Genomic DNA, 13,694 nt, shown 5'->3' with positions numbered 1-13,694 from the left:
ATAACATTTGAGGCCATATAATTTACAAGAAAACAAATAACATAAATAAATGAAGAATTAAAGCATGCTAAAAAAGAATAAAATTTAAATGCCTGTAACATAAAATTTAATGAAATTTGAAAAAAACTGGATGTATATGTTTAATCAAAAAATAAGTAGATGACAGCACCTGAGTTTATCTATGACTAAGCTCCACTAGAACAAAGCTAGTGGAGGTGATGGAATTCCAGCTGAGTTATTTCAAATCCTGAAAGATGATACTGTGAAAGTGCTGCACTCAGTATTTCAGCAAATTTGGAAAACACAGCAGTGGCCACAGGACTGGAAAAGGTCAGTTTTCATTCCAATCACAAAGAAAGGCAATGCCAAAGAATGCTCAAACTACCACACAATTGCACTCATCTCACACTCTAGCAAAGTAATGCTCAAAATTCTCCAAGCCAGGCTTTCGCAATACATGAACCATGAACTTCCAGATGTTCAAGCTGGTTTTAGAAAAGGCAAAGAAACCAGAGATCAAACCGCCAACACCTGCTGGATCATCGAAAAAGCAAGAGAGTTCCAGAAAAACATCTACTTCTGCTTTATTGACTATGCCAAAGCCTTTGACTGTGTGGATCACAATAAACTGTGGAAAATTCTGAGAGAGATGGGAATACCAGACCATCTGACCTTCCTCTTGAGAAACCTATATGCAGGTCAGGAAGCAACAGTTAGAACTGGACGTGGAACAACAGACTGCTTCAAAATAGGAAAAGGAGTACGTCAAGGCTGTATATTGTCACCTTGCTTATTTAACTTACATCATGAGAAACGCTGGGCTGGAGGAAGCACAAGCTGGAATCAAGATTGCTGGGAGAAATATCAATAACCTCAGATATGCAGATGACACCACCCTTATTACGGAAAGTGGAGAAGAACTGAAGAGCCTCTTGATGAAAGTGAAAAAGGAGAGTGAAAAAGTTGGCTTAAAGCTCAACATTCAGAAAACGAAGATCATGGCATCTGGTCCCATCACTTCATGGAAAATGGATGGGGAAACAGTGGAAACAGTAGCAGACTTTATTTTTCTGGGCTCCAAAATCACTGCAGATGGTGACTGCAGCCATGAAATTAAAAGACGCTTACTCCTTGGAAGGAAAGTTATGACCAACCTATACAGCATATTAAAAAGCAGAGAGACATTACTTTGACAACAAAGGTCCATCTAGTCAAGGCTATGGTTTTTCCAGTGGTCATGTATGGATGTGAGCGTTGGACTGTGAAGAAAGTTGAGCACAGAAGAATTGATGCTTTTGAACTGTGGTGTTGGAGAAGACTCTTGAGAGTCCCTTGGACTACAAGGAGATCCAACCAGTCCATCCTAAAGGAGATCAGTACTGGGTATTCACTGGAAGGACTGATGTTGAAGCTGAAACTCCAATACTTTGGCCACCTGATACAGAAAGCTGACTCATTTGAAAAGACCCTGATGCTGGGAAAGATTGAGGGCAGGAGGAGAAGGGGAAGACAGAGGATGAGATGGTTGGATGGCATCACCAACTCCATGGACATGGGTTTGGGTGGACTCCGGGAGTTGGTGATGGACAGGGAGGCCTGGCGTGCTGAGGTTCATGGGGTCGCAAAGAGTCGGACACGACTGAGCAACTGAGCTGAAGCTCTATTCAAAACTACAAAATAAAAATTATTGTTCATTCACCTTAATAAAAATGTTGTCCTATTAATTAGGAGAATGTTGATCTTTGAAACAGAAAAACCTGTCAGCAACAGCAAGACATAACAAAACTATAGTGACAGGGGCCCTATAGCTTTTAATAACTCAGTTAATTCCTTACAAAATTATGACACAAAAATTAATGTTTATCTTCATGCTTTCTTAGTTATTAGAGCTTACTATTAGGAATAAATGGATATTAATATAGTATTCTATAGTAAAATCTCAAAGTCTATCATAGATTTTTGGTGCCAGAATTAATCAGAGAATATTTCATCCAATCTTTTCATTTTAGAGAACAGAAAATTGTGGCAAAAATCACTTTTCCAAGATCACACAGAAAAGTCAGAACTAGAAGTCAGATAATCTTATGCCCATTATCCCCAAATTCCATCCATTACACCACATTGTCTCCATGAAGATTATGAGTGTGTGGGATCTTCTAGTTCACAAAGGGTTTAAAAGATATATAAAAAACATAAACTTTTGAATATCTCCACTTTCTTTATTCCTCATTGCTAAGATATGGGTGTATCTTTATTTTTTTTTCTTCTCCCTGCTATCACTTAGTTAAGTCAATCTGTACAGACTACAATGTTCACATTTAAAACTATTATATAAGTATTTTTAATGTTAACACTATCAAACTGTCTACTTCTATTTTATTTGAAAAACTGTTAAAATCTAAATCAGTCTAGACACTGTGCAAATAGATACTTATTTTGAAAGCAATTTCTTAATCATCTGAGCAGTCGCCTTTTTTCACTTTGAACAGGTTTTAATGGATAGGATCATCACATTGGATGGCAATTTAAAACAATAATCAATATTGAGGACAGAGATTTCTGCTGTCACCAATTTTTGAGACATGATTCACTTTCACCAATAAATAATCTGTCAAAATTAAAATATTCTCAAAAACTTATTATAGTTTACATGAAACATAAAAATTGACAGTGCTGTGTTTACAACACACCCTATGCTGGATGTGTTGATATTTATATTTATTTTCTCTTAAGGTTTCAGAGTTACCTCATTTTTTTGGCCTTTCTTTGAAATTTGGAAGAAGACTGCGAGTGAGTCTTTCTAAAGCTGGCACTCCTGGTTTGTACAACCTGCTTGCAATTCCGATGTTGCTCTTTGTGCCCATGCCTAGGATGTGTTATAATCTTTTTAAAGTCTTTACAGAAGGAATCATACCTATTTTCAGGATCATTGTCATCGTCGTCATCATCCACTGTGACAGGCACTGATTTAGATAAGGCTTCGTCTCCTTGAGGGAATAAAAGTGTACTTAAAATTATCTACATAAGTAAAATCATGTAAAATAAAACTGAAAGCCAAAAACTTTAAAATAACTAGTGAATCCTAAACTACGCTCTGGGATCCAAAACATGAATAAAAATAATTTATAAGGAAAGTACAATGTGGAATTTAAGAAGTGTGAGCAGCAAAATAATAAATAGTTGGATCTTATATATTTCAAAGTTTCTTCCCACAGCACAAGAATTTTAAAACTCATCCATCCTAGTAACAAATATTTTATCATTCACCATCATATTAGCATAAGTTTCTCACTGAAGTAGGCTTTGTACTGACCCATTTAAAGTTAACAGATGTCTAACTTTTTCTGTATCATTGAAGAATTTTTTTAAAATGCTACCAATACTTGGTGATACCAAGTAACTGCAAAATATACTTGAATTTGTATGGTGTTCATGAGTAGAATTACTAAGAGATATATTAAAGTACAGTAAAACTTATTTCCTTACAAAAAGTAACATTTCTATCTTTTGATTAAAACTATAAAGTGATTAGGAGAAGGAAATGGCAACCCACTCCAGTATTCTTGCCTGAAGAATCCTGTGGACAGAGGAGCCTGGTGGGCTGCTGTCCATGGGGTCGCACAGAGTCAGACATGACTGAAACGACTTAGCATGCATGCACGCATTGGAGAACGAAATGGCAACCCACTCCAGTATTCTTTCCTGGAGAATCCCAGGGACAGAGGAGCCTGGTGGGCTGCCGTCTATGGGGTCGCACAGAGTCGGACATGACTGAAGCGACTTAGCAGCAGCAGCAGCAGCAGCAGAAAGAGATTAAGAAAATATGTACATTTCATTGGATATAAATTTTGCCTCAAAAACAAACATTGTACCCTAGTTAACACTATAAATGCTGAGGTAATCAGGGAGAATTATTCAAATGCATCAAAAATTTCAAGGGCATTAATTACAGAGTGAAGAAAGACAATTTCGAAAGGTTATACACTTCATAATTCCATCTCAAAATAACATAACTACAGAGATGGAAATCAGATTAACAGTTGCCACAGGTTAAGAATGGGGATATGGAAGGAAGTGTGCATAGGGGTAGCACAAGGGAACCTTGTGGTAATGAAACAGTTCAATATATTGGTTGTTGTGGTAGCTATACAAAGCTACACATGATACAAATTTTGCACAGAATTATACTTAAACACACACAACCACACATACACACAAATGAAGGAGCGCATGTAAAACTGATGAAATCTGAATAAATCATCAGCTTCCTGGTTATGACACTGTACTATAATTATGAAATATTGATACCATTGGAGGGAAATTAATGAAAGACATCCAAGACCTTCTGTATACTTTCTTTCAACTTTCTGTGAATTTATAATTATTTCAAAATAAACAAAAGAGGGGGCAAAAGTTAGGTTCATTGATGGATAGATAGGCTATATAAATTAAAGTATGTGATAAAGCAAATATAGTACAATGTTAACAGTAGAAATTCCTCCATATATTTAACATTTTTTCATAAAAAAATACTGGGAGAAAATGTTGAAGAAAAAAATTCACTAGGAACACAGACACCTACAGGTGCAGGATAGAAATATGCTAACTGTAGAAAGACAAAAGTAAATCTTCCAATTAACCTTAGCAAACTCACAATAAATACTTCATTCAAACAGATCAATCCTCAAATTAAATATTACTAGTGATATTACTGCTGTTCCTCCTTACCACATCTTTGAAAATTTGACCCATTCTTCAAATCTGAGTTCAAATACTATCTGTTCTTTTAAGTCTTTCTCCAATATTTGGATAACTGGCTCACTACTATTTACCACACAGACTCATTTTAGTTTTACATCTTTCCCCTGGTATTCTTTTTTTTTAAAACAAATAATGACTTATCTATGTCTGTCTTGCTCACTGGACTGCAATCTCCTAGGACCACGTTCCTCATCATGGTTAGTCATGCCATTCCCGAGACCAACTAGAAAATGGTGTACACTGTAATAGATTCCGAACTATTGCTGAATAAATTGGAATCCTCTAAATTCATGGGAGCAGGGTAGGCTTTTTAAGAGCTCATAAAAATTGTCACCTGAATTAAGCTGGATGTATTAGGAGAATAGATAAATTTAGCATGCTTTGTATACAGGTAAGCAAATTCTTAAGGAATGCCACTATCATTGACTCACACCCAAACTTATCCTGGAAATCAGTGCTTTTAACATAATGCTTATTTGCAATTCCCTGAACATTTTTTTCTGACTAAGTATTTCTACCATCAAAGTCCAATTTTTATTTAATTTTTTATTGAAGTATAGTTGACAATGTCCAATTGTTAGATGAGTTCATTCCATAGCATATTTATCCTCCTTTTCTACATCTAAAAGTATAATCAGTCCAAGAAATACCCAGAGTGAAGAAAATTTGAACAACAAATTTTATTTCTCCCAACAGTTGAGAGACCGGCATCTTGCCTGAAGTGCAGAATTCTCAAGGCTTTTCTGGATATAAACATGAGAAAAGGGAAATGAACCCTCTTAAGTATTAGCCATATGTTGCCATCTCTTATTAAGAGCTAATCAATACATATTACTTATTAAAATAGTTATTAACAGTTCTAAGCATGAGAATTGTAATTCTCATAGAAACTCTCATATGTGTCAAGTGAGATTTGGGGAGACGAAAATTAGTATCTGAAATCAAACATAAGATTTCACTAGGGAAGCTGTTTTGTCATGGAAATCAGTTTTACAAAGTTTGATTAGTCCAACAGTCTAGAATTTGCAAATGAGAATACTCCATGTAATTTATTATTCTCACACTCTAATCCTAATGAGAGTTTTTTCAACCAACCTGAAAATAACCAAAACATTGAATTGATATCAAAGCAACCATTATATTATGTTTTGAATACAAATTCACAATCTCATATGCAATTCAAAAATCTAAGTTCTCAAAATTTAAAATTTTGTAAGGTGGTACCAAAGTTTATTTGGCAGCAATATCTAATCTGAACTGCTTATTCCTCTTACATGTAAATGTTGGTATGTTCTGCTGGAACACAATAGTAAGTGCAATCTCCTTTACAAAAATTTTTAAATAAGTTTGAAGTGTCCTTGGTTAACTGACAGGTTTTATTGACTTAAAAAAAGACAATATGAGCAACAAGTGTACATTTATTATACAACTATTTTAAAGAACTGCCATAATGATAAATATTTTTAATTTTTTGAGGGGTATCATTGACCCATACCCTTATTGTCCTAGTGCTCTATCTCATCAGGGTAGAGTACTCCATGTACTTTCTGGAGTTTTTTCTTTTTTTACTTTGTTAATGTTAAAAATGGAAACATCTGTTCATGTTATTAGAAAAAAAAATGATGAGCATCAGCAACAGGTTTCAATAAAGTAAATTTAAATTTTTCAGAGGATTTCATAGACACAAAGTTAATGTGCTCAATTTAAAAATCAGGGCTGATTCATGTGAATATATGGCAAAAAACACCATAATATTGTAAAGTAATTAGCCTCCAATTAAATAAAAAAAATAAAAGTCAGATGCATGGCAAAGCAGTTAAAACTTTCACATAACATGTCATACGCATAACAAGCACTCATCTCCATTACATGAGTAAATGTCCACTGAACTACTATCAACAGTCTGATTTTCCTTCATAAATTACTTTTCATTACTCCAAAGAAAAGCATTAAACATTAATAAAGAAATTTACCCAACAAATTTGGTACACATGATACAGAACACTAATAATGTTTCAAATACCTCCCAATGGTGACAAAAAACATTGGAGAAAGAGGTTCTAGAAAATCTCTTAAGAATTTTTAAATGGTGTTTTCCTACACAATAAGTAACCCTGCATTTGCCTGACTACAGAGAAAATAAACAATGTAGTTATTCAAGAGGGGAAAAGTATAAATTTTCTATTTGTTTTCCCATACCTGAAGATTGACAAAATCCAGTATGTGACGACAGCACTAAATTTTCAGTCACAGGCTTAATTTTCTGCTCATCACTGCTCCCCTCACCTACAGATTTCTGATCATCATCTCCTATATCAGAAGAAGATGAGGAAGTAATGTCAGCCTGCTTCCTTTTAGTGCTTGTTCTCAAGGAGTTTCTCATTTTCTCCTTCATACTGCCTGCTTTCTTTTTAGCTGAAGTTCTTTGTTTCTTCAGGTTTTTATTATCTTCAGAACTTTCCTCAACATCAGAAGATGATGAGCCACTTTGTACTTCCTTGCTATTTCTATTTGAATTTAAATTCCTTCTTTCCCTTAATTCTATTCTTTTTGGTCTCTTATCAGAAAAATCACAGCCATCTTCCTTCATGGAATATTTTTCAGTATCAGATGATGAACAATCCTGTCTCTTCCTCGAACTCTTTTCAGGCAAGTTGAACCTTTTCTTCTCTCTACTCGATGTTCCATTCTTACTCCTCTTATCTTCTGAAGAATCACAACTTTCTCTTTTCCCTGGTAACTTCTCAGAATTATCAGATAATTCACCCTTCTTTTTAGAAGCTTTATCTTTTATTTTTTTGCATTTCTTTTCCCCATCAGCTGAGCTCTTATTTTGTTTTATGCTTTTAGGAAAGTGACAAATTTCTTCTCCCTCAGGTAATTTCTCAGTAGTATCAGATGATGATTCATACTCTTGTTCCATCACTTTTTTACTCAAGTCTGCAGTTTTCTTTTCTTTTTCTTCAACTTCCTTTTTGCTCTGCTCGTTATCATCTTCAGAGGATTCATCACTCTGTTCTTTCTCTGAGAACTTCTCAGCAACATCACATAAGCCACCCAGTATTTTCTTACACATTCTGGTTCTCTGGTGCTTACTCTTTCCTTTAGATTCAGCAAACTTTTTATCTTCTGGAGAATTAAAACTCTCCTCTTTCCCAGAACAAAGCTTATCAGCACTCTCTGAGGAAACATCGGGCTGCTGCTTCTTAGAGAGGTGATCTCTCAATTCCATGATGGTCTTGTCTTTATCAACTGTGCCTTCTGCTGAAGAGAAATTCTCTCTCTCTTGTTTCCTTTCAGCATCATCAGATGATCCTTCCTGTGCAGTCCTCAAACTTTTATGACCTTGATTATCCATTCCTTGTTTGCTGTGTTTTTCATCTTCAGAAGAATCATATTCTTCTTTATTTGGAACTCTTTTTTTGGTTGTTCTGGCAGTCCCAATTTTACTCATTCTCTTTATCTCTTTTTCTAATTCAGAGTCATAATTAGAAGATTCAGACTGGTTTTGCCGTTTCTTCTTAGAAATTATAGACTTTTTAACTGATTTACCTTTCTTAATATCAAAATCTGAGCCAGAAGTAGAACTTTTTCGTTTCCTTTTTCTTTTATCATCTTTCCCTCTTTGAATCTCTGAGTAAAAAGTCTTCTTGTTATTTGTATAAGGTTCATTAATATCAGTATCTGAAGAACTGTGACTCATACTGGGCACATCTTTGAGGATTGCCAGCATTTCGTCAGAATCTGAAATGTGATCCACAATCTCTGACTGCTTAGATTTAGGCAATTTATTAGGTTTAGGATTATCTATAGCACTGTCAGAAGAATTCCGCTTATCCTTTTTTCTCATTGGAACCGAAAGTTTTTGTTGCTCCTTAACTGTTTCATTATTTTCTTCATCTGAATTAGATGTTGTACGGTTGGTTTCTGTCTGTCGCCTCAAAGGTGTAGTCTTTACACGCGGGGATCTTCGAAGATCAGATTCTTCTGAAAGTAACGGAACTTCACTTTTAGCCAAATGCTCATTATCATTCTTTTCCTGTCCAAGTTCACAGTTCTCTGGCTTAGGGTTCAGACAAGAACTTTTATAGCTATCTTTATCTTGTGGAACTTCCTGACAATCAGCACCTTTAATTGGGGAAATAGAAAGGGAAACAGGGGTGAGTTTAACATATAATTCTTTTGTTACTTTAGCTGTTGTTTTTGATTTAATACCTCCTCTGTTGTCTTTTGAAGTAATATTTAATTTTATAGAAGTCTCCAGTTCTTGTTCAGTTCCACTGTTGCCATCTCCCTGATACTCTGCTGAACTCTGAACTTCCATAGCAGTCTCAAGATTTTCAAAAATGTCTTCTGGAACTGAGGAAGGAACAGACACAATATCCATGTCTAAGTCTTCGGCAGTGTTAGTAGGTTCATACTGAGGTTCTTTTTTATCAGATTTCTTATGTTCAGTACTGGCATTTTTATGTGCTCTTTGTTCCTCTACTGCAACACTCTGACCTATATGCTCACTATCTACCTGCTTTCTTGACAGTTTACCTTCTGATTTTGAAATATCCTTCCTTTCCAAAACACAAGGTTTTTCTCCTTTTCTTACTTTTGTTTCAGACTTAGCATCTATGACTTTATGCTCTTTGGTATTTTTCTCTTTGTTTACAGCATCCAAAGCTTGAATCTCTGAATTCAAATCTTCTTCTAATGCAAGATGAGCTTTCTTGATATCAGCCAACACAGACTTAAAAGCCTTAAGCTGACGTAACTTTGTAGCAGAATTGATTTCTGAATTATCTGTTGCCTGCTTCAAAAATTTAACGTAACTGGAATTCATGTTGGCAGTAGTCTCAACCAGTTTTTTTGCCTTCTTAATCATGTCCTTGGGCACAATTAGTGCTGAATAAGAGTAGGTTACAGAACCAGAATATGAATCATCTAACTTCTTTTCTTCTCCATTACAATTTGAACTGTTTTTCTTTGGAGAAAATCTGGGTGCATGCTCATATACTTTACTAGTCTTTTCATTGTCAACTTTTATCTTCTTCTTATTTTGTTGCAACAACTGTTCTAAGTTTTCAAATACGCTGTTACACGCCGTGACCAAGTCCAACAAAGGCTCTGGGTGACAAATGTAGCAATACCATTGGTTGTTTTCATCCATTATTGTAGACAGCTCCTTTCGACCAAGGTTGCGAAGAATGCACTTCTTACAGAAGGCATTATGGCAAAAGTCACAACAAATTAAGTTTCCACCTTCTGCACACCATCTGCAATTATTTAAAGATTAAAATATTATTCAAACATGAAACTCATTTTAAATCTTTATAGTACTAAACCAATTAAAATTTCTTGCCAACAATTTTAATAGCAAAGTAATTAAGGTCATTTACTTATTCTTTGTTAGAAAATTAAGATATAAATCAAGGGCTATGTGGAAAAGAACAACCTTCCATTGAAGATATCAATGATGATACCACAAAAAAAAAGATTTAATAACAGACTATATAAGAATTTTCCCTGAAGTAGACAACACTGAATTTTAGTTCATCTTGATTTATTACCTACCTACACTGTTCATCCATTCCATCTGAGTCACGGCTAATATCATCACTCATGTAATATTTAAAGCAATTCTATTAAAAAAAAAGAGAGAGAGGGGAAATTTATTCAAAACTTTTAATATTCATAAAGGAGAAAAACTTCATTTTTAAGTTATTAAAAAAGTAAAGGGAATGTATCTATGTGTGTGTGTGTATGTGTGTTTTAGAGAATCAAAGCAAAAACACTGTACCACCCCAACTAGTACTTTAGAGACACAGGAATAGCTTAAGAAATTAAAACAGACTTCCATATCATCAAGTACCACTGTTCCTTATATAAAAATTGATAGAAGATTTTGGTAAGGCAAATTTCTGATCTCATATGGCTAGCTACCAAAGATCTACATAAAAATATATTAGATTTGTTGTTGCTTAATACTAATTTAATAGTCATCATATATAAACAGCTATTGTGTGTAGAGCTGAGCAATAGTATCCTTTTCTGCCCTATGTTATCTTTAAATCTCCAATACCTACTGTGTAAGATAGGCACAATTACTGCCCAATTTGAGAGACAAGGCTTTGGTTCATTAATATGTAAATAAATCTCCAAAAGTCATACAATTACAAAGGCAAAACTGATATTCAAATCCAAATCTGACTGACTTTAAATTCCTTCTCACTGGAATAGAAGAAAAGGGAAGGTTCCATGACCACTGATGACAACTACTGATTACTGACCTGGGCTCAACAGACTGGCCTTTGAAAAAAAAACAATCACATATACAAGAAAAAAGGAATGTACATTACAAATCCAATAGATGCAAAATTCAGCTGTCACAATTTAAAACTAGAAGCCTGACTGAACTGAATTCAAGAAAAGGAAGGACACAAATTACTGCCTCTTAGGCAGTAAATTTAGCTTAAGTTGGTCTGCTGCTGCTGCTAAGTCACTTCAGTCGTGTCCGACTCTGTGCGACCCTATAGATGGCAGTCCACCAGGCTCCCCCGTCCCTGAGATTCTCCAGGCAAGAACACTGGAGTGGGCTGCTATTTCCTTCTCCAATGCATGAAAGTGAAAAGGGAAAGTGAAGTCGCTCAGTTGGTCTACATCCATCAAAAATTCATGCAAGATCTACAAATGGAACTCTAATAAAGGAAAGTCTGGTCTGCCCCTACAATTCAAGTAGATATTTTATTGGGAAACAAACTACTACAGGATTAATTTAGCAGTAACATGAGTTGGGGAAATGATATGCTTGATAAAGTAGACATTTAAAATTAATTCCAAGGTATTACTTATAAAAAAGTTTACATAGACTGTTAAAATTATCTTCAATACATATGAAATATTTTTTAAAAATCTACAATCCCCAAATTAAATCAAAACACTACTCTACATGGAGAATTTAGATTTGAGTAATTAGAGTATGTAAAGAGGGAAGGTTATAAAACATATGTGTGCATACACATATACTCCACAATTTTCCAACACACCACATTGTCCCTCACTTATGAGTCTTTGAATATCATGTTGCCACTGGCCTAAAATATACTGAACCAATCTCACTTTACCAAGCTAATTCCTATTTATATTTCAGACATCAGCTGTATCATCTCCATTATATATCAACTTCAAATTACAATGGCTTCTCACGTGTTCCCAAAGTACACAGTATCCCCCCTATCGTAGCACTTACTGGCCCTTTCATGGCTGTCTTCCCCACTACCAGTATATGCCTTCCAATGGCAGAAACCATTTCCATCTTCATCACTGCATCAAAAGTCTGACACATGTTAAGCATTCAAATATCTGTGGAATTATCAATAGATCATTACATACCTTACAAATAAGTACTTGTAGTGAAGGATGTCTATAAATGGAATCTTTTTGAAAATGATTGACCTGTTGTCCACAAGCTGTACAGCTCACAATCCCATGAAGCCCATCTTCTAGAAGAAAAGAGTGACCATTATTCACACATAGACACACATATAAAAAGACATATATTTCAGTTAGCATTTTCCAACATTCAAATTGAAAATTAAATACTTCATAATCCTTGGGAAAATGGCATTTTGGATACAAATAAAAAGGTTAATAATTTTATGGACTTACTAAAAACATGACAACCTTGACAAATTGCAGAGCTAACTTGTTCCCTTTTACAGATGCAAACCCTATTTCTCACAACAACTTGATATAACATGAAGAGATTCCATAAAAGAAGTTCTAAAAATAGGTGTCAAGAGCTCTTTTCATTTTGCTACTGCTTCACAAATAAATTCAGCATCAGTTCTTAAAGAATGGAGAAGCAAGTGAAATACATAGAACAGATTCTTTTGGAAACCTATACTTTAGTTAGGTATGCCATAAAATTTTTATTCTCAAAATGGAATTGTCTATACAGATCCTTTCAAAACTATGTAAAAACCTGATAACTTTATGTTACCAATTTCCTTCCTCAGAGTCCCTTCAATGCTATCCACAATCCCCATTAACCTGCCTTTTTTCTATATTTATTCCATTGTCAAGTCCATATCAGCACTGTCCACTATTTCCAAATATGGACAAATAAGATTTGCAGTTATATCTATCTTGGCAGGAAAACCTCAGAATGGCTGGGTTTTGACAGAGCCCCATGCCATGGTTTCTGCAGAAAAACAGATTGAAGATAACCTACACAAGATTAAAAGGAACTTTTGCCTCACCCTCATCTCTAGTTCTACACAGTGCTTCACAATCTGAACTGAAAATTAGAATCAGACAAAGAATCTTTTAAAAATAGGGACAGCCATTCCCATCCCTAACCCACTGAAAGTTTTACAGGTGACTCTGATGTGCAAACAACTCTTATCCAAATAAGATGGTAGAATAGGACTCAAAAGAGGCCAGCGAAAATGCCTGCATTCACTGAAGGAAAAAAAAAGGGGGGGCGGAATAAGACTTAAAAAAAAGGAAAAAAATTGTCTCTATCACTAACAAAAAGACAAAACAACACATGTATTTCTCACCTTTTAATTTTCTATTTTGTGTTATTATTAGTTTTAAGGTCCAAAGCACCAGGGACCCAAGTATCAGCACAAATATTTTTACTTGCAGAAGTTAAAAAAGGTTAACCAAAGTATAAGGGCACCATCACACTCTATAAAGCTGCTTATATTTTATTTTAAATCATACCATCCTGGATTAGTATTTGATTGTGAGTATTCATATATTCTGTACTTTAAACATAAATAAATTTACAGTGTGGTTTTTCATATCAAATAATGATTACATTCATGTAAGCTAACAAAGTAATGAAAAGCTAGAGTCTGAATGTTCCTCCAATGTTAGATAATATTAAGCATATTCTTTATGCTTTTGCATATATATCACTCAAGAATTTTAAAAAG

General features: G+C 34.7%; 1 protein-coding gene across 7 annotated transcripts in view; it reads right to left on the bottom strand.

Annotated features, from left to right (window-relative positions):
- Window positions 1-13,694, bottom strand: part of ATRX (ATRX chromatin remodeler) — a 293,493-nt gene that overhangs the window by 172,467 nt on the left and 107,332 nt on the right. For 4 of the 7 annotated variants that reach the window (XM_040265641.1, XM_040265642.1, XM_040265644.1 and 1 more), the window contains 4 exons: window positions 12,142-12,251; window positions 10,324-10,391; window positions 6,961-10,025; window positions 2,915-2,987 (listed from right to left, as the gene is read on the bottom strand). In XM_040265641.1, coding sequence (XP_040121575.1) covers window positions 2,915-2,987; window positions 6,961-10,025; window positions 10,324-10,391; window positions 12,142-12,251 — 3,316 coding nt within the window. The remainder of the gene's footprint in view (window positions 1-2,914; window positions 2,988-6,960; window positions 10,026-10,323; window positions 10,392-12,141; window positions 12,252-13,694) is intronic. The other 3 variants (XM_040265643.1, XM_040265646.1, XM_040265645.1) reach the window with 2 other exon arrangements.

The sequence above is a fragment of the Oryx dammah genome, unplaced genomic scaffold (assembly GCF_014754425.2).
Source record: "Oryx dammah isolate SB20612 unplaced genomic scaffold, SCBI_Odam_1.1 HiC_scaffold_23, whole genome shotgun sequence".
Lineage (NCBI taxonomy): Eukaryota > Metazoa > Chordata > Mammalia > Artiodactyla > Bovidae > Oryx > Oryx dammah.
This window is presented reverse-complemented; position numbering and strand designations above follow the sequence as displayed.